Source organism: Anopheles funestus, chromosome 3RL, assembly GCF_943734845.2.
Source record: "Anopheles funestus chromosome 3RL, idAnoFuneDA-416_04, whole genome shotgun sequence".
Lineage (NCBI taxonomy): Eukaryota > Metazoa > Arthropoda > Insecta > Diptera > Culicidae > Anopheles > Anopheles funestus.
The window spans coordinates 59,435,476-59,459,900 of NC_064599.1; the positions used below are offsets into that span (position 1 = coordinate 59,435,476).

The window sequence follows — 24,425 nt, forward strand, 5'->3', positions numbered from 1 at the left end:
AATCATTTTCTTTCTCATACTCGTCTGGCTGGAGCGGTCATGGATCGATAATGAAGTTGTTTCCCATTCCGTAATAATGTGTTCAATATTAATTATAATGCCGAGCTTCGATCACTGAACAACTGTAAGGCCTCCAGCACACAGCACACGTAAGGGCTGTTTATTTATCATGGCAAGCCCTCCAGGAAAAGGGCGTCCGGCAATGTGAAAGTTGTTGCAGAAAGGAAAAAATTGCTCTCCAACGTGTTATCTCTTGAAGCGTGTTTTGTTAAACTTGAATTGCGTAAGCAACGTGTTCCACGAGCGTCTAGCTTCTGGCATTTATATATATGGTTGGCTTTAACAGAGACAACGATTTTGTTGATTCGTTTTGGATGATAAAATCACGACTAATGTAAAGTAAACACCGAACCGAAAAGGAACGGCAAGATGAAAAGGTAGATTGTGTTCATGCTTGGAAAGTAGTAAAAAAACATACTCAGGGGACACATATTAAGCTCCATTTTCCACGTTGATAATCGTCTCCATTAAGTTACGGCAAAATGAAAACTTTCGTGCTTCATATTAGCGCTTACATACATTGACAAAATAATAACGACCCTTTGCAAAGTGCAAACGCGCACCAAAAAGGCACGTCTTGTGTACCGATCGGGCGCCACCTCTCGTGCACAACTGTTTGTGTGCACAAAACGGGAGGGAAAATAAATAAACCGGCCCGCGAAGCAATCGTTGCTGTTTTGCTTTTGGGTAGTGCACGTTTTGAAGTGCAACACACCGGCAACAGTCGGTGTACTAAGGGAAAAAAAACATTGCATCTGCGATATACAGCCCGGAATGGGATGTTTGTGGGTAATGTTATTAAACTTACAATGTGTTATTACTGAATCGTACCTACACGGTTGGTTGTGCGGTTTTGAGTTTGATTTTGAATGTAAACGCAATTTGGACACGCGGTTGCGTTTGATTTATTACAATTTGATTCGGTGTTTTGATTTGTTTTTTTTTTGTAGCCGTTACACTGTAAACAAACACTGCAATCATGCCGGTGTTCTAAACAACACATCAAGGGGGTAATTCGTTAGAATTGTTTAATTCGAATTGAAGAAAAAATAATTCGCTAGCAGTGGGGTCTATGATACCTTAAGTTAGAAAGCTAAATATTTTAGCTCCGATCTGTCAAAACATCGAGCAGAATCGAGCGGGAATTGTTGACAGGTAATATCATCATGCAAAGATTCCTCAAGGACATAGCATTTTGACATAACGAATGACATTAGGCTGCAGTTTTGTAGAACCGCGTTTTAAGGAAACAGGAATTACAGCTTCGAAATATAGTTTTGATTTGAAATATAGTCGTCTCATTTTTTATAATCTGCGTAAATGTTTATTACAAAGATGACAGACTATAATTATGCATAAAGCAAATTACAGGGTTTATCAGCCCATACAACAAGCTTTAGAATGACATAAACAATACAGAATTCGTTATAAACAACCTTTTCAGACTTGAAAACACATTACATCGTTTTAGCTACACTGTTTCAATAGATAAAACAACTTGAACATTTGTTTTGAAACATATCAGATTTGCCAAGGTGGAAAGTATCATAGACCCCACTATTAGAAATAGGAGCCTTTTTCTCGTTATGATGGAAACGAAAGATTATTTCCATAATCTCGTTGGGAGTGGATCTGTCAAAACATGGCAGAAGCTGTCATTTTTAAATAATATACGAGGTTTATGTCCTGATAAACGACGCCGTGGAGTGAACCATACTCGCCATAAAGGAAGAAAAATATCCGGAAAAATTCTGTTTAGGGAAACCCCATTCCCATGTTGCTTAAGCCGACTAAAACAACATAAAAAATGTGGCGAGTTATATACAGTAGACTTATTTCAATGACCACCACTGTATCCATAACCAAAGAATTAATTCTCAATTCCACTTTAGTCGTATGGTTTTCAACACATTATTAAACCATTTCAATGTATATTTTGCACTAAAATGTTGTAATGAGACAACGAAAGAAGGAATGGAGTGAATTTCATTTTTCTTCCATTTTTATAAGCATTGCTACACTGCAAACAGAAAGAACATAAACGAGGGCACCCGGATGAGATCCCCAACGAAGGGAAGCGTAAGTGACATCAAACTGATGTTTTGCTAGGCATTGATTTATGCTCATTCGCAAACCTTTGGGACGCCAGACTTTTGGCCGTATTTCATTGCGATAGTGTGTACAGTTGTTTTCCTGTTCCTAAATTCATTCTAACATTCCTCCTTACATCATGGTAACACATTTATCGCTATTTACCGCCAGGTTTTGTTGGTTAGGTAGCAAAAAAGTAGGTGTGTTTTATAATTTATGACTTACAGTTTGTGGGAGGTTTGGTTTTTTTTCGCCGCTTTATCGATGTTTGAGTAAGATTAAGAGCCGAAAAATCCGTTTAACCGGATTGGGAACAAATCATAAAAAACGCTGTTATGAAACTGCCGAGTGATATGCAAACAGGAAAAACTAAGGCCCGGTGGTGCATGTGAAAAACGGCGCCCGTCCACACGGCAGGGACCGGCTTCAAATCCCATCCGGACCGTCCCCCCGTAGCATGGACTGACTATCCTGCTACGTGGTAAAATAAGTCTTGATACGGCCAGGCCGTTCTAACCGAGCAAAAAAATTAATAATTAATTAATAGTTTAATAAATATTGTTCCAAAGTGTCCTAGGGTATTTAATTGAGGATTTAACAATCCTTGAATCTGTTTTGCAACCCCTGTAAACTAGTATGTAAGATGTTTTACAATAATTTCTTTTCTAAACACAAGCACAAATCTTAAATTTAGCCACTACAAAGTATGGGCATGACAAATAGATAAGTTATAGGCCTGTTTTATTGATTTGCAATACATTTCTAAAATTGATTTACGGTCGAGATGTGAAATATTCACCGGATGATGGTTTCAGCATATCGATTTCCTGGTCGGTTTTTTTTGCACAACTTCTAACCTGTTTCTATTCACCGCAACAGGTTAGGCCACTTTGTTTACCTGTTCGCGTAATCACGAAGCTCGTAGCTCTTAGAGTCGTGTGGTGTAAAAATAGACGAAAAAAAAGACGAGGCCCACCAGTGTCACCTAGAACAACTGATGCTATAGAAGGGAAGCCATGCCTAGGGTGAAACCTGCAGGCTTTTCGAGGCTGTTGCGGTCAACCGCATCATTCAACGCCAAGAAACGTTGCAACGGGCCTTTGCCTTGTGTGTAGGCGAAACGTTTCATTTTTTAGGCTGGAGATGCTCCGGCCACATGAACACGGTTTCCTTGCGCAAGCGCACATTCAAGTCGCGTAATGGAAGCGTGCTCCCCTTCTTACTTGCGGGGCGGGGTAGTTGGTACGCGTGGATCTCAGGTTTCCATGTTTCCAGCACGGCTGCACGGTGTAGAAGAACTCCATTAACGGTCGCTTGTTCGTTTACGATGCGTTATGTGAGCCGTTTTCGTACGCTTATTTTATTCGGAGTAGTTTTTTGTTGTTGTTGCTACTTCTGAATAAAGAAACTGCTTCGCTCGCACACCTCCTGACGCAATCGAGAAGAAGAGACTAGCGAGCGCGCTCAGGTTGGGCCCCAAAGTTGGCCCCCAAAAAGGCCGGGGAGGGGTTTGTGGTGGTGATGTACAGTTTTCAATCCGGTTACGAGCAGTCCGATTCTGTTATACGCGCTCCGGTTGGCGGTATATTATCTCTAGCCCGGGCCGCAACCCACCAACATTGACAGGGCGTGTTCGTCCCACCGACAGTCCAAGTTACAAGCCCACGTTCTGAAGTTACCGGTAGCCAAAGAAGTCTAGACATTCGACATTCAGCACGAACGAGCTATTACATTGGAACCCTGTCAAATAGTCGAACCGTTCAGCGCAACCTGGCCTATGTTGACTGGATAAGAGAGAGACCAAAAAAAAGCCACATGGTTCTACAACCTCCTTAGGCGCAGGTGTTATTACCGCGGTGCTACGCAATCAAATCGCTCCAAACGAAACATCGTAAATACATCTACACTTGGGTCGAGTTTTAATGGGTCGTTAAGATTTTTCTTTTCGAAATGTTGAAGAAATTTAGTGGAAAAGCTCCACCGTCCAATCCAGTCCTCCATTCCTGTGTGTACAGATGAATTGTTCCCGCTATTAAAAATGGGCCTCTTCAAATAAATCTGTCGCTTCCTCTTCTCTTCCCTTGTTTCGCCCTCCTTTCACGGTGTTACAGATCTCGCGAATTGTAGAAGCTATTAAATAATGTATACGCATAAAGAAGCTGGACGGATGGATGCGGATTTAGACAACGAACAGCAACAAAACCGTGGTGGCTTTGTTGGTGGAAAGAGCTTGTAAAGTGTAACACCGTACGAGCACGAATGGAAGACGTATCCGATGGACATACCGGTGCGTACTCACATTGCTGCCGTATGGCCATCTTGTGCAGTTAGCATAACTTTTCCATTTAGTGGGAAACTTTCTCCACGGTAGAAAAATTTCACTTTCACAGCTGGTGCGCTAGGACGCACTTGTCGGTCTGTGTTGTACTTTATCGCTTTGCTCTGTTACAATCATTATCGAACCAACTGTCAATTCTGGGCAATGCTGTTTTTGACAGGTCGATGAACTTGGATGTTCTTGGATACTTGGAATACAAATATATTTGTTATATTTATTTTTTTGAAGACATTTGACGGAATGTACTCGCCTCTGTGGTATCTGTCAAATTATTATCATCGAACTGTCAATTTGACAGCTGTCAAATTTTTGTTTACAGTGAATTTGACATCCTTTTCAAGCATTAATATCGCCACAAGAAATGTCAATAATTTACAAGTTTATATTACAAACATCCTCATAATGAACAATTTGCTAGAAAATTACTATACTTCCGTTACTATACTATAGCAACAGGGAAAAAAGTATTATCCGCCTTTTTCTTTTGCAACTGAAACTTCCTTTAATCCATGAGCATCCACAGGATATGTTACTTACAAGAGCGCGATTAAGGAAAGGAAAACCCCCATTAGTTGCGAATAATTGAATATTCTACCGACCACGGTTGTTCCGGGCTGCGCGAACTCTGCAGCGTGTTGTTAGTCGGCGTGGTTTTTCGATCATGTTCGGCGGTTCTTTACCGGGAAAAGTGTTCCCTATTGCTCTTCCTTTCGTTTAATGTAATATTAAGTAGTGAACTGGAGCGGCCAGATGATGGCAGTTTGTGGTGCGTGCATTAAAGTGAAGAAAGTTTGAAAGCATTGGTTTAGCGAATGGTTAGAGCAAGGGAAGAAGGAATGTAAGTTCCATCGTTGAAGTTCCATCTACATCATCTGTAAAACATCAAAGGCGCTGTGAAAATCGTTTACACATAGAAAGAGATGAAGGAAGCAAGTTTTTCCTCGCAACCGGTGTGTGGCAGTAATGCCTCAAAACATACGACGTTAAGTGGGGTCGTGCAGCACACCGCGTGAGTTGGGGGAACGCTGGGAAGCAACGGAGAAACACATACAAAAAAGTCGAAAGCACTTCACACACTTAAGGCGCCATCTTGCCATCCAGCCGTGTGGTGGTTAATTCCATCAATCTAGTTTTTCCAGTTATATATTTTTTAAACAATTTTCCGTCCCTTCCGGTGACATTGCTGTTCCGCTAAGGGAGGGCGAAAGGAAACAACTCACTAATTGATAGCATGATTCCAATGCAATCATCGACGACTTTTCTCTAACCAGGTAAAAGTTTCTTTCGCCTCTTCTGTGGTTATGTGTCTGCACAGCACTCCGGGGCACGGTTACGAATGATTAAAAATTCGTAACACGTAGAAAGAAATAAGAAAACAAAACCAAACTAGTCAACGTCTTTCTGGCGGAACTCAGGCTGTAAAGTAAAACATACAAATAGAAATATACCATTCGGGTCGCTGTTTCCTTAAACCATCGCCGGCTCGTGATACAGCACCGTCAAGATAAGTGGTTGTGTAAATTGATAAACATTGGTGTTGATGGCGCTATTTATTAGGTCGAACGGTGAGGAAAAATCGATCAAAAAAGAAAAGAAATGATTTTTTTTAGGTTAGTTTTTCCCCCCCCCTTTTAGCGCGTACCGGAAGCGGATAAAGAGAGATGGAAGTAGAAAATTGACAGACTCTTGAACATTGTGGACGTTTTATCGGTTTCCTGTTTGGTCGATTACGGACGGCTCAATACAGCCTCTGTACGCAGAACTTAACTATCCTGCAGAAATGTCAGTTCAAGATCATCTCTCTTAAGGATGTAACGCCACTTTGTTTTTTTATTTATTTTGATTCGTGGAATTAAATTTAAAATTTGTTAACGAAGCTGTTTAATAGCTTCATATATTTTATGTATTTCGTTTGTGTTTTCCAATCTTACGTACATCTTATCAACATCTAAACATCAAACACGGCATCTATTCGCATGTTTTATTGGAAAAAAATTGAATTACTCTCTTGTCCCTTGGCCGCTACATAATTTAATGCAGCTAATTTCAATTAGTACTATCCGTCCCCCCCCCAAAAAGGGTCAAATTTTGAATGCTAAATAATGATTGAATTTTCGAGCATAATTTTCTTGCGGTTTCGTTCTCCCAGGATATCATAATTCCATCCTGGATGTAGCAACCATTAGCGTTATTTATAAACTTTCTTTCTAGCCAACCTTCATCAAAATCCTTTCGGTTTCGATGTAGGTCGTTGTTTCGGTTGCTCATTATTTCGGTGCAATAATCATAAAGTTCAGTTCTTTTAACCTTTTTTGACCTTTTTTTCTTCTTTATTTTGTTTGTGTGAAAATCGATGAAACCGGCACCAAAGTTTGATTTCGAGTTTAGGTTCGCTTGTTGATTTGTCTTATTATTTTTTTCTATTTTCCCGTCATTGGCGAAGGTACTTGACCTGGTCTTAATACACATGACGTCGACAAGAATTATTTATTCTGCCTGTGCAATCAAACATCGATCGAAGCTAGTTTACCATTCTTGCCTTTGCTAACCGAGTATTCGTCCACCCTATTTATACGATGGTTAAGGGTTTTTTTTTTTATGTAATTACACCAATTCTGAGGTCTGAGTAGCTGATTTACTCCTAAATTTGAATATACTAATTTGAACTACTTTTTCCATTCGAGTTAAACAAATAGCCATGCATTTTAACTTTAGCAAGACGTTATTTTTTATTGTTTACAGTCTCCAAAATGTACTCCATTACTCAAAGACATAGTACCCCTCAATATTATACGGAAATGACCTTCTCGTGGGAAGCTCGGTATGGGAGAGCATTAATAGACACTGACATAATTCGAACCGAAAGTTGGCACTTGAAGTTTAAAGCCAAATTCGTAATATCTTCAACATTGGAGCACATATTTGGTTCGTAGAATAAGGTGGAAGCGATTGATGTCCGCCACAGGGAGGCCACAGTAACAGGTCGTCCTAGAAAATATCCACTACTTGGAGATGCTTTTTTTTATTCTACTATTTATGTGAAGAAGTATTGAACGGCGAAAGGCGTGTCTACGTCCCGGGCGAACAGCGCAATTCGCGTGGGACTCGCGCTCGAAAGCACCCCAAATATGGACGTGATCTAAAAGTGGTCTGGGAGCTGTAAGGGGAAGTTAGCGCCGGCCACGTTGTACCGAACGGTGTATTGCGAAGGTGGCCGAGATGAGTTTATGTATTCTTGGAAAGCGAAAAACGTGACCTAAGCTGGAAGCTGAATCATTTTGTTTTCTTTCTTTTATGTGAATTATCTGGTTACTATCTTGCGAAAAAAAGATAATAACTTCCATTCTGCCGAAGTTTCCACTCCGGATCGGAACACCCCGGGAGCACTTGATGAGCCGGTGATATTGCCAAATGTTGACCTTGTCCACCTCCTACTCATTGTGCCCTTCTCGGTTAGCCCTCCCGATGCTCTATCAGAAACGTGTCTTCCGCCTTTATTCGCTAACGGTGCTCACTTCCGTTCCATTTTGTTGCTCATCCGTTCCAAACCCGAGGTGAATAGATGAAGTCGCAAAAACCAAAAACACATACAGCAAACAGGGATGGAAAAAACTCCCCGAACGGATAAGCTTTCGCAGACGAACGCTCTGTGTGCACGTCGTGGGTCAAGTACGGTAAAGTAAAAAGTGGAGAGTTGTGCTTTTTTTGCGCTACTCTTTGTTTGTTAACATGCACCAGTTCCATTTTTCATCGTACACACACACACACACCGGAAGATGGATCGGTCAAGCAATGATGTTGGGCTGTATGGTGCAGGGTCGCCACCTCAGCTTCGCTCGAGATATTCCGTTGTGGAACTTTTGAGAAGGTGTTGTTTCAAGATCTTTATATTCCATTTTTATGTGCCGCTTCTTCATCGGAATGACTCAATAGAGGTTCATGAGGATGTTGGTGGAGGGTTTTTGTTTTTGCGAGTAAATTTTGCAGATAATAAATGGTTATAGAGCAGGTGAATGGGTGGTCCCGTTGAAGTTTCTTGTGGTAGAAATTGTTTAATTTATTGATAGTATCTATAGAGCTCGAGAAATTGGGATCATTGCTGGTTTGCTATTATTGTGGATATGATTAATCTTTAACATACCTATCACATTTGTTTACTTAATTTTTTATATATACCCTCTTAATAAAGTTTAATATTCTACATATTTCGCTTCCAAGTATACTGCTCTTTCTAATTCCGAGTGAGAAACAAGGCGTATCGTCTCACCATTTTGAACCACTCAATTCTTGACTACCCAGTAAACGTTACGCAAAGAGTTAGAACTTTATCCAGCAAAGTAAACTTCAAGAGCAACAAAAAGCCATTTCGTCAGGAATAGGTTGCGGGTTTTGCAAATTACCTTTCGTAATCGTTAACATGCCTCGCCCATTTTATAGTCAACGGTAGCAGCTAGAAGTGCTACTATGCGAATGCGGTTTAAATTTAGCAAAATAAAAACATTACTTCCATCTGCTACCGATCGAGCGACCCTATTTTAGTGCGGCGAAAATTCAAAGCAGGCATTCCTAGCGTCGATTCTTGCCGTGTTTTGGATTTTGTTGAGGAGTCAGTTCGAAAATAAACGGTAAAATGAGAAATGTTTGTGTTGTGGTTTGGATGCTTCATATGGTGGTAATTTTCGGAAGTTGCAATGTAAGGATTAACGGGTTGCCACAATACGATACTGAAACTGTGATTAAAAACGCATAATAAGACACATAAAATACGCCATATGCCAATAATTCGATTGAAAAACGAGTTTAGTTGCTTCGAGTTATTCCACAAAAACCAGATTCGATCTCCTGACGTGCGATGCGGTAGGCACTTCACTTACCTTCTGTACTATTTTGTAAGTCTCCGATTGGCTGGTTAAAACTGCTAGTGTATCTACCAGTGACTAAAGCTTTCGGTCAATTTCATTTTCAGTTTTATGTCATGAATGTTAAAAAGAATATTATCGCAAGACAATGTAAGCTAATACGGGCTTTGTTTGTGATAAACAAAAAACATTCCCTTTCAAATACTGGCCTCAATATTATTTCTAACCTAACTATAGTTGTCCAAAGTAAATGAATGCTTGCAAAAAAAAACATATACTTGCCATACTTGACCCCTATCAGCGTAGTTTGTTTTACCACAGGCTTATCTGTTGTGCCACCCAGAACGTGCGTTTTATTTGCAATAGTCAAACCTCTCCGTGTTGTTTAGGCTTTTTTTTTATTCGGTGGTGGCGGTATGATCGTCGTGACTTAGCTACCTCTGTTTAGTGGTGCGGTTTTCTTGGCTAGAAGAAAAAAAACCGATGGAATGCCGCACTGCTGCTGCCTGTCGCACTAGAGTGGGTCGTGTTCGTTCTAGCTGGCTTGGCAGCTCATGGCCAATTGGCTACTAAAGGAGGCCATTGTGACCCATAAATTCTTTAGCAATACACCACGTACGATAGGGGGGAGTTGGGGGAAAATTTCACTAATTAAAATTTTCCTCGATCGAGCGCAATATTCAACGTGTTGGTTTTGTTTTTATGTTTCTTTACACTAAACGCCAGAAAGGGTGATTGTATGTAGTGCTAGAGAGTTAATTGTTAAAGCAATTTCTTCCGGTAAAGCAAACGTTCGTGTGTCCTTGACGAAATTAGCACACATCGAACCGGTTCCATATCGTGTCAACTCTTAACGCTAATGTCACAATTTTTGCTGTTGCGCACTGTCATATTCGTTCCCGAGGTATTCATAGTGAAGCATAAAGTGAGTAGTTTCGTTTTTCTTCTGCCCAAAGAGGAAATTCTTCCGGGTCATGTTTATTTTCTTCCGACGCCATGAGGGCGTCTTGAAGCGTAATGGCGCATTCTCGTACGTCATTGCAGATAAAAACGGAAGCTGGCGTATCGTAATCTACCGTGCACTCGTTCTATTCTTTAACGCTTTGTTATTCTCATTTCCAATTCAATTGCTGTTCGAACACGAAAGAAGCATAATCCATTCCTTCCTTCCTGGCTCGCAACTATTGGTTGTGTGTTGTTTTTGTTTGTGCTAGTTTTGTAGAATAAACGGAAGAATCACTTTTGCAGAGATGGTGGAAAAAGGGATGGTAGAATATCTCGATTCAGAACACTTTGCGAAGTTTAAACCGTAGCAAACACTCACCCCTTCTGTCGTTCCGGAACTCCTTTTGGAGAGGTCGATGGACGAAGCATTTAGTTTAGCAAAAAAAGTTCACTGAACTAATCGCAAACTCCACCTGTGTTCGACCAACGAGTTGGTTGGAGTATTTCGAGAGGAAGTTGTGCAGACATCAATCCATCAAAATGCTGTCATACGGTGGCGTCCGGGATCGACGAACGTCTGTCAATTTCCCTTAGTCTCTGTATGTTATGAAACCCGTGGAAGAGAGGGTTGATTTCATGTTTAGAAACATGAAAATATTAATTTTAAACTAGAGAGAAAGAGCGATGGAAAAGGAAAGGCTGAGTTACTCCACGACAGATTGCGAATGCTGACTCATCCATACATTCAAACCCCGACCGTCGTTTATTCGTCGAAAGTCTCACACATGTGGATGCGTGCAACTCGAACTTCAACTTCAAATCCAATTCTCCAGCCTGGCCTGTCCGGTTCCTTTCACTCGCTTTTAACTCATTCTCCTACAGCTCTTTTTCTACGGCATTTTGTCAGTAAGAGACTACAATCCCAGTCACTTAGCAAAAAAAAGCCGTCGCGCAGTCTGGGTCACATCAAGCTGTTTGTCACTCGCTGATCACAAACTCTTCCAACTGACATTGAAATGGAAAAGAGAGACATTGTTTTTTTTTTGGTTGTGTTTTTGGCTCGAGAACTCCACCTCTGTACTACGGAGAATAGGCGTCGTTGCCGTGTGCTTTTTTTTGCACATCGTTTTATGCTGTTTTATGAGCACATTGTGTCTGCCTGGACAAAGCTCATTGGACGCAATGTTGTGTACACGGACGTGCCACGTGCGCCAGTTTTGTACGTTTTCGTTCTGTTTGTCTCCCGGTCGTGTCTTACAACCGAAGGGCAGACAGGTCTTAATTAGTCTATGTAGAAGGGAGTGAACAGCTCACCAATCATGCTTGAAATATGCCGAGCAATTCTACGAATTGTTTAATTTTTTGTAACGCTATTTATATAAAAAAATAAGTAAACGATTAAAAAAAGTTAAAGTTACTTTGTGGGACGGTTTTGCCCAAAATACTGTTTGTTTTGTTATATCAACAGAAAAGCTCGTTTATCATTATTTCAAGAGCCATTTAAATGAATCATGAACCAGTTTTAATACATTATGCAATTCACACTATTCTCCAAGATATCCAAGATATCCAAACTGTTTATTACACTAAGCGAACAGCGAAGCCCTGTTCGAAGAGTTGGTTTTCAGGTGTCCATTTCAATCATAAATCAATCACCATCGGTTTCTCTGATATGCGGGCGTTTTTTTTCTCATCTTCTCCCCATCATTGTTATACTGTTTCATTTGCTTTGAGTACTACTACGTTTCCCTTGGCTGGAAATCGATTGGCTTTCCGACGGTGTACGTTCGATCACCGTTCCATGACTGCTACCGGTCGTGTTTTTGGTGAATTATTAATTACTTTCGGCAACTTTGACTTACCTCGTTCGTTCACTTACAAACCGGCACCGAACCGTGAACTAAATCGAACGTATATCCAACGAGCGAACGACAGTTTGCCTAACCATCGTTCGAGGCCGTTTCATTTTCACCAGGAAAATCGATCGACATTTGATCATCGCACTAGAAGCAGTCCTGTCCAGGGGTAGGGAACGCCAGTTAAGTGAGGAATCGGGTAGTTCGATTTTATCTAATAGAAATTTCATGCTATTACCGTACGATGCCAGTACCTTCTCCCTATCTCTAGATGCACTTTTGTCACCTTGATGAGCCATATAAGAATGAGAGTGAAAGAGAGAAATATATATGTAAAAGGGTTGGAAGATTATCTAACGTTTCCAGGCATAAAGACCTGCTACTAATCCTCTCCGGGTTTCAATCCTTTCCACCGTGCATGCGAACACGTTACCGAGCTCAGGGATCGTAATCCAATCAGTTTGCTTACCGACAGAAACAGCCACATTTAATCTTGCTTCCGAAAAACCCCTTCCCTACATGTGAAGTTCTCGTTACATGTGTGTGTGTGTGTGCGTGTTTTGGAGGGTGTGTGTTCACTGAAATGAAACGGCCTCGATTCGATTCAACTCGGCTGCATTCTCATCTGCCTTGATACGAAAACGTTACACCCGTGCTTCGCCCATATGCACTGTGACAGCCCTGCAAGTAGCCGGGGTAGAGGTAGCGTTACAAGGCGTTACGCTTGACACAACATCTAACTGGCAAAAGGCGAGAATGGCAACCGTGTGGCAACGGCTAAACACCTGGAGCCAAAGTGAAGACACCGTAGGCAGAGCCGTAGCGTGGTCACTTGGCGCCCTTGGCAGAAATTCAATTAAGCGCCCTCCTACCCTTACCACTTTTAGACAAAAATCCAAAATAATTCTGCCTGTTCCCATGTGAATGCATTTTTTATTTTGTATTATAATGAATGCATTTATTATTTTGTATTATAATGGTTTCTATTGCTAAATGCCGTAATAATTAATTATAAACAAATAATGGTTGCTGTAGTCCTGTTCTTATTTATCATAAGAGTATATTAAATTGACAGTTTAATTTTTCGCGCTATTACATTTGCAAACTCAGTAACAATTTCACCTACATCGATGTTCGACAGTATTTTGTTTTCAATTGAAATTAGAGCAAGGTTGGCGATCCTGTCCCATTGGTGATCGCAAGTAATTTTTAATAATTTTTAAGTTACTGAAGTTCTTTTCGCAAGACGCTACTGAAACTGGAAGTGTTAAAAAAATACGCAAGCTTGTCGTAATATTTGCATATAGTCATTCTAATGAATACTTCTGAATACATTTCAGAAGATCGCTAGGTGTTGCATTTTCGATATTATTCATCAGATATGGCATTGCGATCTAAATACTTCCAGTTCAGAGATGAGTTCTGCCGCTTCATCATCCCTAGAATACTACAGAGCGTACTCAGTAGCATGTTTCTTCAGTTCACTCCATTCCATCGTTTTAAGGTTATTGCTGTAAACAAAACAAACAATCTAACCACTTCCGCATGTCCTTTGAATCTAGATAATAATTAATTTTGTAGAAGAAGTTTTTAATTTCTCCAGAAAAGTATTCCTCACAAGTTAAATTAAGCTTGGGCGTATCGGTTGATTCATTTGTCAATCGTGTTTTCCTACGCTGATTTCTTTGCGTTAATAAGTCATCAATACCCATTTTGCAGCATATATGTTTAGGCGCTGCTCTGGGATTTATCGCATACGACGAACGACAAGAACAAACGTATGGCACTGTATGAAGATGTTCTGTAAAATCCTGTAAAACATTAACATACAACTGTCGTCATACAAATCATTTTGTTCTTTCTGTAATTGTTCTCCCACAAATTGTTGCAGCAGAAATTAACTGGACGTAAGTTCTGTGTGTGCATCATTTTGGACTTAATTTTAATTAAAGCGAACAATCTAACAAGTTTAGGCAATGTTCAACAAGTTTATAAAAAAAATATTTTTTTTTTTTTTTGCTCGGTTAGAACGGCCTGGCCGTATCAAGACTTATTTTACCACGTAGCAGGATAGTCAGTCCATGCAACGGGGGAACAGTCCGGATGGGATTTGAACCCGGTCCCTGCCGTGTGGACGGGCGCCGTTTTTCAAATGCACCACCGGGCCCCAAAAAATACATTTGTATGACGACAGATGTTTTACATGATCATGTTTTAGGATTTTTTCAATACAAATTTGCTTGGTGATTGTATTAAGAAAGCTTATTATTTGGGCGCCCCCTAGACCTGGCGCCCTTGGCGGTGGCCTACCCCGCCAACCCCACGCTACGGAGCTGACCGTAGGTACCGATGGTCACACCTGCCTGAGTGCCAACCGGTCACCTTAGCGTCGGGTATTTTAACGTTTTATGTGCACCGTTCTTACAAGCCGATTATCGGCAGCACAAACGTCATCATCATCGTGGTTGCGTATTTTCAATGTGCTTTCTTCGTTTACCTTTTGCGCAAAAAAAACCTTGGAATGTGTTTGGGAGAAGGAAGCGATGTTCTTATCGGAGTGTCTGGCATTTTCTGAACGGAATGGAATTTAATCAAATCAAATTCTGTTAGAATTCCGATAGGCAATAACGTAACGGGGATGTAATGTGATATTGAAGATAACCATGGGCACAAGGATGACAAATGTGCTCATATTTACATCTCTGTTTTTGAAGAAGTATTCACAAAGAATCTGATTTTTTTTTCAGATGATTTATCTGTATCTGTTTAAAAAAAAACTGGTCGAAGTCATTCTGAACCTCAATAATTAGGGCATTTTCGTTGGCAGTAATGCAAAATTTAATAAAATCCCACATGACTCCTCAAATAGTGATAATAAACGTACTCAAAACTATTAAAGCTTTCGTGCTGTGTCTAGAACCTGAATTTCTATCAATTTGTGTTGTCATAATTTTCTCATTAACATTGACTGCGTTATCCTTTCAGGCGAGAAACCTTGTACAGTGTTTGTCATAAATATTAAAACAATTTATTAACGTTTCGATTATAAACACCAATAGCTTAACCTACTTTATTTCCGTTTTCCACGAACGATTCGGCAACACGCCAGCTTCAGCTTGATTGGAAATCATCAGAACACATGAAATTTTCATCAGAAACGCTCAAATGTTATAGTCATTTCCTTGAACTCGTTGGTGGATGCAGCGCGTTATGATGGTCTCGTTAGCATTGCGTTTTTTTTGGGGTTAAATTTGAGTTAATTATTTACCGGCAGTGAATTACTCACAAACATAACGCTTTATGGCGCGTATTTTGTTGGCTCTGCTCTGTTTCTGGTTGGCCTTGGAGCGCACGAGGATGCGCCGTAAAGAATATGCCAAATCCGACACGCGAAATCAAACGAATGTGTGTCCCGAGGTCGATGTCGGACGGTCGCCGAAGACGATACGCTTGAGTAATCAAGGCTTTCGGAAGCGTTAATTTTTCCTACAAACATCGACCCGTTTCGCTTCCATTGCCTTTGGTGTACGTTTTGTGTACACATGTGACGGCGAGTCTCTTCCACATGAGTGTGTTATATTTTTAGGACCGAAAGAGAACTGGCCGTTAATTTCATATTTTATCCTATGCTACTAGGTTACGTTACGTCTGTGTGGGTATGCAGGAGAAGGAAATTCATGGACTGCACACACTCAAGAACGATTTTGTGGGCTTTCAAAACTCCATTTTCATTTCTCATTTTCCATAGGGTAGGAAACCGTTTTCGTACCTATGAGTATAGCAATACACATCCAACTAAAAGCGTTACCTTTGTGTGTTGGCAACGCTTTTGATGTGAGTTAGTGCGCTCACCAGCGCTGTCAGAAAGACGACGCTTGATCGAACTATCCTAATATTGATCTCAAGCCGTTGCTGATGCTGAGAACTCGACCTAAGCCAAATCTTCCAACAGGCTTTTCACGTCAATTAGCGTCAAAATGTCGACCACAACGTGGTGTGGTGTAGAGCAGGCAGTGAAAGTTCATGGTTGTAGCTTCTTCTCCTTCTCCTTCCATCAGGACACATATCACTGGCGTTAATTAATGTGACGTTGGGTGAGATGGCGTGTCCCGGATTGTGATGTGTGAAGTTACTGGGAGGTGAAGAGTGCTAATCAAGTTTCGGTTCGATAATCAAACGGTCTACAAGTTTGATGTTATTTCAGCTGATATTTCATCGTGGTTTGGATTGAGCTGTGGCACATTTTGATGGTGCCATGTACGTATCGTTGAGTACTTGGTCATCGTAATTGTGAAAAATAGTTGTAGATTCTTAGTAATTCTGTGACATCTAGCCATTCAAATTTCATATTGATACAGAGATATCTTAATAATAAGAGGATCGTCCTTCAAAAACTGATGACAGATTACTATTGGAGACCTTCAAAATGTTATTGTTTTTTTAACTTTTAAAGTCATGCAAATGTTACGTCACCTAAAGAATCATCGAAGAACCAAACAGCTTTACCTTTCTCCAACAGTTTTTTTTCTATTCTGTATTCTGTCTTCTCCATTGACCTTATCGATACTAATTGCGTTTCCTTTTCCGCTTTCTTTTCCACAGAACCGTATTCGGAACGGACATCACCACCGGTTGAGGGTCGTGCGTCATCAGCATCGTTGAGAAAGTCCTTATTAATTGCAAGGAGGCGCGCGTTGGTCATTATATATCACGTTCGTTGCTGAAATTCTTACCTCGCTACGGAAAAACACATTATTTCGCAATCGCAAGCGTAATACGCCGTTTACTCGAGTACGGTGTGGCCTATCAAAGGTTATGGCTCGATCCCCGACTACAAAATAAACCCTGACGACAGCCGGCATTAGTTCCCACTGGGAGCAGCACATGTACACAGGATAACAGACGGTTTCCGTCGATATATTCTCAATGTGGACTTGAAGGAAAAAGTTAAGCTGAAACAGAAAAAGAAGGTCCAAATATTATGTCCAATCGTGGCTTGAAGCGATTGCATGTCGGGTTCTGTTCAATAATCGATTGAAAAAGCTTCCTTTCCCTTCTTTTCTGGAGAAGGTGTGTCATCCTCGTTGTTTGGAGTCTCCTTATCTAGTTGCGGATGAGCTTTTGCGTCTCATGGGCATTAAACACCCAATAAATCTCGTGCCTCGATATTTGCGTGACGGCTGGCAGGTGTTGTTAGGGAGTGTTATGGTTTCGTGTAGAAGAAGATATACTTTCTATTGGTCGGTTTAAATATTGGGACATTAAAATACGGACACTAGGACATTAAGAACTAGACATTAAATACGGATTTTTAATGCGCTGTCATTTTGTGAAATTTTAATAGCGATTGGAAGCGAACGAAACGGTAGAATGCTTCCATTTTTTCTACTGTTTCGTTTCATCTTCTGGTCAATATGAGCGAGATTGTTTATACATATTTCTTATATTATATTTACTCTTCAAGAAATTATCCTAAGTTCTTTTTTTTAAATAGATGGTGTAAACACCGGTACACCGTGCGTGTGTGTGTCTTCTGAAGCTTGTAAGGCATTGCCGGTTTGAAACCTTCCTTTGGCGACAGCCAGAAGCCAGAAGAAAAGCAAACCGGTCCCAAGCTACGCACACACGGTGCGTTTGTGTGCATGCGTTTGCGTGTATGTGTGCGTCGTAAGAATGGAAAAATATTTGGTGCAATCGAGGAAGCAGAAATCCGCCACCACTATCACCCCAGCAGTAGTAACCATCGGTCAAAGGCAGCAACATTACTGAGACCATTTCAACAGAAGGGTCCCAGGAATTCATTGGAGAAGCATTTCCCGGCAGTTGGAACCCACCGTCTCCGGCTAGTCGATTAGTGTTTGCTGTGGCAATTCCAGTAGGAAGCGTGTGTGTGTCTATGTTTGTGTCTATGTTTGTGCATGTGTGTCTTCTTCGTGTGGCAAAATTAAGGGCAGAGTGTCTGTCGGTGTTTGTGAGATGCACTCTAGTGCAACGGTGAGCATTTTGAGAAAGTGCATCTAAGAAATAGAACTCCACCAGCAGTCTCTGGAGTGGCTTTTTTTCGCTCATTGTGATTGATTGTGATGTGATTCTGTGGTAGAAGGTGCGCAAAGCAATCCAGATAAGCAAAGAAGACGAAAACCGGCCGTGCGAGTGCCAAAAAGAAGAAGAAAATTACTCAACCGCGTGAGAAGAGTGCGTTGAGATTCCTTTTTTTTCAAAGGAGACAGAGAAGTTATATCCGCTACAGAACGTGGAGCAGCTCTAGTGTGACAGTGTTGCAAGGCAGGAAGCGGAAACCATTACGACCATGTCGGCCACGATGAGAACCACTCTGCAGACGGTGCCGGAGTCGCTGCCGGCCGATCACATCACCAACAGTGGCGCCCCGGTGCAGTGTGCCGCCCAGATGGAACCGAAATCGCACTCGCACAGCAACTCGGCCGGCAACAAATCGATCCGCTCGTCCACCAGCCGGGTAAGTGTTCGTTTTCCTTTCGTTCAACATCTCCAAAAACATTACGCATACCATATCATTTCTGGCAGAAGGGTTTTTCGCCATCTTCGTCATTTACTGTCTGTATGCTGTCAAAATGCTGTGGAAATGCTGTCACCGGGCAAAACCGTATACGTCTTCTAAATGTGCTTTCGGGATGGAATATGCTAGGGTACAGAAGTACATATTGTATTAAGGGAAATATTAAACTCTGTTTCCTCAATATTTAATGTGATGTTTTACACAAACTGTCAAAATGAAATACTTGCATTCGTTTCAAATGTTGTATTTACTGTCCAGCGTTGTGGTGTTGGGTAACTTTAAAAAAATTAAAAACCTTATTATTATATAACAATCATATTCGTTTGGAAAGCGTCTTCATCATACATTTGTTTTCCCAATTTCTTCTTCCAAACGAGATGTTTATCTGTTAAAAATGAGGTTAAATTAAATTGAATTAAGATCCTTATCCAAACCAGTCGTTTGCACTGCTGCAAGTTAGATTGCACTCTGTCACGTAATTGAAGAAAAGCGCACGAGAATCGTTCGGCAGTCGCAGTAATGAAGTTTCCGTACTCCATTCTATCCACTCCTTCCGTATACTGAGTGAATTCTTGATATAAATCTCCTCAATTCCTGTTCCTGATGTTTTGGATTGAATTATTGATAAAAAAAACCAAATGTATCCTGGTTACGCCAGTAAATGGTATGCTCGAATGTTGGTATGCTCAATATACAACTCTTCATGGTAACGACAATCAATTTTGCAAAGAAAATAGTATTTTTTTTTGTCTTACGATGTGAGCAACGTTGACATAGATTCCTTACACTGTCTTAAACTTTATTTTATATATAAAAAATCTAGAAAAAAATGGGAAAATTATATCGTCAATATCGTACGAAACATTGAGTGAAGTTTTGGAAAGCAAATTCACTTATCAAAGTATTGCTTTGAGTGCATTTCTGTGTCGTTTATCGTATCAACTGGAAATGTATGTCCAATGAAGCATATGTCTTACTTATGTACACAGTGTTCCTCCGTACTGGGACCGAAGAGATGATAAAATCAATAATGCATGAGGCACCTGACTATGTTCTTCCTTTTCGATGTTAGGTCTTAGAATTCTGAATGAACCATCGAATCGTAAAAAAGACACAAACCCGCAAACGTGTGTGATTGCGTGCTCATCCTCGTAAAAGCGGGAAATCATTGTCAGCCCCGTCAGTCCTATAAGGCTGTATGTTTACATGATGCGCTGCTGCATCGTGTAGGGGCAACAATACACAAATAGCTTTAACAAAATTAATTTTAAGGATGTTGCACTATAATTTAAACGGAAATAATTGTTTGACTTGACTGTATTTGAGGTATTAATTGGTACGTTTCATTGGATTTTAACAATATTATGACCATTCATCCATACGATATAATCCCACTGTGCGGCATCTGTCAAAATAGTAACACTAGCATAACGTCTAGTAATAGTAGCGTAACGTCTAAATACAGCCTAATGTTGTTTCTTAGCCTTTGCGTTGAATAGAGATAAAAAATCCAGATATATGGTGAAACTCATAATTGCTATAGAAATGTATTTACCAACGTTCTTGTAGAAATCTTTTCGTAATAGATTGATCACTGGACCATGCTTTTCTTTTCGCCAAGAAATCGTCCAAACTCCAAATACCCGTTAATATATGTTGTCTTCATTTTGGGACAAAAAAATCGCACAGAAAAACGCTCTGAGCATGCTGATTAGGCGCAAACAAATAACGAATCACCGCATGCTGGTATTTAATCTTCGATCCACACATTCTTATGTATTCCTCACATGCGATGTAACGCTTTCCACGTGGAGCTTTTCTAGCGCGTTTCCCCATTGGAAGGAAACACAACAATCTTATTTATATGGTCCCTTGTAGTTGGAGGCAGCTATCATCCTTCCACGGAATTAACCGGCCCAACGCATGGCGATCACTTCACCCTTGCTTTCATGCTGCACGTGTGTGACCTTCACGAACGGTGCTGCATATTTCATCTGCACGAGTTACACCCGTTACACACATGGACGCATGACCGTTCCGTTCGCGTTTCGGGTGGAAAACCGTCTCTAACGTAACGTACGCGGATCCCCGGTGTGTGGTGATTTCATAAATTTATTTACTCTCCTTTTCCCGCTATCAGCACGCACGGCGTGAACTCGTTCGTGGTTTGCAATCCACATCACGGACTTTTCGGGGCGCAAGAAACGTGCGCGAAGGACGTATGCAACATATTTACTGTTCCTTGTTACAAAATTAATTCCCATTTGTTCTGCTTAGCCAGGGCGCGGTTCAGGGATGGCAAACTCTCGGTTGTTTGGTGCAGTAAATTTCTCACCTGCATGTTTCACGTTACGCGCCCTGAACATTCTCCCATTCCAACTACGGGCGTGCTGGCTGCCTGGGGTGGTTCACTTTATGTTCGCGGCACTCTGCTCATGTGCGCACTCTTGCTTTTACGCCCACTTAAGCACTCTTCGGGTGTGCGCTCATTAAATATGCATCTTAAATGAGTTGCACTGTCGGGTGATGATGGTAATGACGATGACGATGATGAAAAAGGTAGAATCCTTCCGGTTTTGCGGTAGTTGGTGGGACAGTCAGATTTACTGCAAACGATATGAAGGTTGTGCAACTTCAAGAGTCAACGCATCGACTGGGAATGGAAAGGATAATAGCAAACCCTCGAGACGAGCAACGTTTCGACATCGGTGTGGCAAATGGAAAGCAAAGTATTATCCTGTCGTACGGCGTGTACGAACGCAAATGCTTCACCCTCAACGGCATTTGAGATGGCATTGTAAAGTCATATTCGGGTGAAGAATGTGCTTTCGTATGGGTAGGTGGGACAAGCAATAATTCTCGAGGATGGCTTTGCAATGATAAGAGCCCAGTACCGCCGAAAGACTGCCGTCGGTGTTAGATATGGCGCAAGTGCACGCATATGAAGCGGTACCTTGAAGTGGTCCTTGCAATCGAGCCCATCCTTACCTATAAAGAATGGGTGTGGTTGTTAGAGGGGCTTTTTGGTTTTAAAACGGTATAGAGCACGGTATCCGCTCAGACAGAGGAACATTCATTTCATTTGCAAATTACAACTGTGGAAGATAATAAATCGACAACGCCTGTAATGGCCGATAGCAACCGGATACATCACTCACCTCTTGCTGTTTCAGTTTTTGAAACATAAAAATATGAAAATTCTTCAATAAAATCCTTCTACTTTTTTAGAGATCCAATTAGGATCCAGTAAGGCTTCTACTGGTGATTTAAAAATAAAAAAGACGAAGTGAAAGAAGATTTCTTTATTCTACTTTTTGTTTCACAGCAGAGTTTATCAAACTGTAGAAATATTGTAATTTTTTTTTGTATTGCTATGTCTTTCTGACGATTCTGGGCGGATGCTGATGAGTTGTAAATTATTTTTCATGTAGCGCTACTTGAACTTTTAAAAACCTCAACAAAAAAAACCTCCTTATCGTTGTTGTGCGGTGCTAATCAGAGTGAAATAAAATGTGAAAGGCGAAAGTATGCCAAAAAGGGTTCCTAACCGCGTCGAATTCTCGCGCCTTTGATACAGTCTTTTGGCTAAAGTGAAGCTTTTTGGATGAAGTAATTTACCCGCGGCCAAGAAAAAAGATAACAGAACTCCTCCGCAAAAATGAAAAGGGTTTACCTGGAAGGGTGAAGGAAAAGCAACTAGATGAAGCATTCGTGGAAAATCGAAAGCACATAATATACAAAAATCATCCCCCCAAGCGTGGGCGGATACGTTCGCATTTTGATAAAACTTGCAAGAAATTCAAAATGTCGCATTTCAAACGGGAGAAGTATAGTGGAAGTGAGAGGATTTTTGGAAAGAGGATTTTTATGAGTTAAACTATCAGACTTAAAAAGAAAATAGTACAACGTAATTTTATGTTATTACTTTCATTCAGCGCAGTTTTTTTTATTAATTCAATTTAATGGCCGAAAAAAATGTTTTCTCATGAAAATTTCATGAAATTAGCTCGTGGTATATAACCCTGAATTGGTCCCTCCGTAAAAAGAGAATCAATTTCTTTTGATGATTATTCCTAATCTGGGTGGTTCAATGTTCACTTTGAACTGGACATTCTACCATGAAGGGACTAGTAGATAATGTGCGTTATATAAAAGGTGTCCACTGAAACACGTTTATCAAAACTTTATTTACATTTCTAGCGTACGGTAAGCTAATTTTGTAACAGTTTTTTTTTTATGAAAAAGCTCTACCGGTGCCTAAGTAGATGCGGTCTACTGCTAGATTGTGTCGTATGAGCGCACATGAATTACATTTGAAAAAAGATATTCTCGCTCGTGCAGATTGTGGAACAACTAAGAGCGCTGAATACGATTGCATACTTTCAGGCGTTGCGTACACTGGGATGTCAATCTGTAGGCAATTTTTACGTCATCTTGTCAGCGTGTACACGGTACGGAACTCGGGAACGTCTAAAGTGTCTTCACAGTTAGTTCGTTGTTCTTTTTTTCTCTCTTTCTCTCTTTCTCTCTAGTCCCAGTAAGCGTTGATGATGCAGCTCACCTTGAAAACACGAATGAACACAACTCCAAACAACGCATCACACACGGCGTGTGTCGTACGAAAGATGTTCCCGGTAATGTTCCTACTCACGTTCACGAAAATATTTGTTCCCTTTCCTTCCAACCGTGCCCGGCTTATAAATGTGTTTGGCTGGCAGTGAGTATATTCGGTTCGGTTCGTTTGGCATGTTGTGTATGCTGCTGCCGTTCCTACTTTACACACCGCCCTGGCGTACCAACAGTTAAGCTAGGTTGTTGGATTTTTGCGGAGGCTATTTATAAAACTTCGTTCCCTGTTCGTTTTACCATCCGCACTGTGCAGTGCACATCACGTCCACCAGCCATTCTTCACGGCACCCGATCGGTTGTTCCGCGAGACATTTTTAACATCGCGTCACTACATTCCCGACGTCCCACCCCCTTGCCTATCGTCACCAGATCCAGAGAGGCACACATTGCTTCTAGGTTTTGACAGATCGGGACAGAGCGTGCGAGAGCCTGTCATTGAATTTCGCCTACATCGATCGTGTCGCTTGGGAAGGCGCATTTCGTCCGTGGTATTTTTATGTATTTTAAACGCCTCGCGAACAGGAAAATATTCCAAGCATCTTCAACCCCCTCCCGGGCATGCATCGACAAAACACAATTGCCCGGTTAATGCTAATGTAACGGCCGCAGTGTAATGCACGTTTCCTTCCAGCCGAAAAAGGAAATTAAGCATTCAAATAATAGGTTATTAAACCGACATTCGAACAGCATACATCGCCGTACATCCGTCTGTGGTTCAGTGAATTCCTAGCTCGTGATTATTCAGCACCTTTTTCACGATGAACGCACATTATCGCTGGTCGTTCGGGTGGGACGGGAGACGGGTAAGATACGAGCGAAAGAATATATGCAATGTACACTTGAACAGTGCACAGGTTCCATCCCGATCCATCTCAAGCGCACCAGCACTGCCGTCTGGATCGTATGTGTGTAGGTGTGGAAAACATAAGGGAAGTGCAAACGTTTCAAGCAAGCAAAAGCAAAGGAAAAATGGTAGTATAATTGGTGGTAATTTGCTACGCTCTTTTGGCCTCCTTCCTGTCCGGAGGAAGCATACATTAATCAGCACGACGGATCGGTATCGGTTCCCGGGCGTGTGGATGAAGGTTCGTGCATAAAGTGTACAATAA

The 24,425-nt window shown here is 41.1% G+C and overlaps 1 protein-coding gene across 1 annotated transcript in view; it reads left to right on the forward strand.

Annotated features, from left to right (window-relative positions):
* Positions 1-24,425, forward strand: part of LOC125768433 (uncharacterized) — a 64,845-nt gene that overhangs the window by 11,421 nt on the left and 28,999 nt on the right. Inside the window, exon 2 of the mRNA XM_049436064.1 lies at positions 17,644-18,627. Within this exon, the coding sequence (XP_049292021.1) occupies positions 18,460-18,627 (168 nt within the window). The 5' untranslated portion in view covers positions 17,644-18,459. The remainder of the gene's footprint in view (positions 1-17,643; positions 18,628-24,425) is intronic.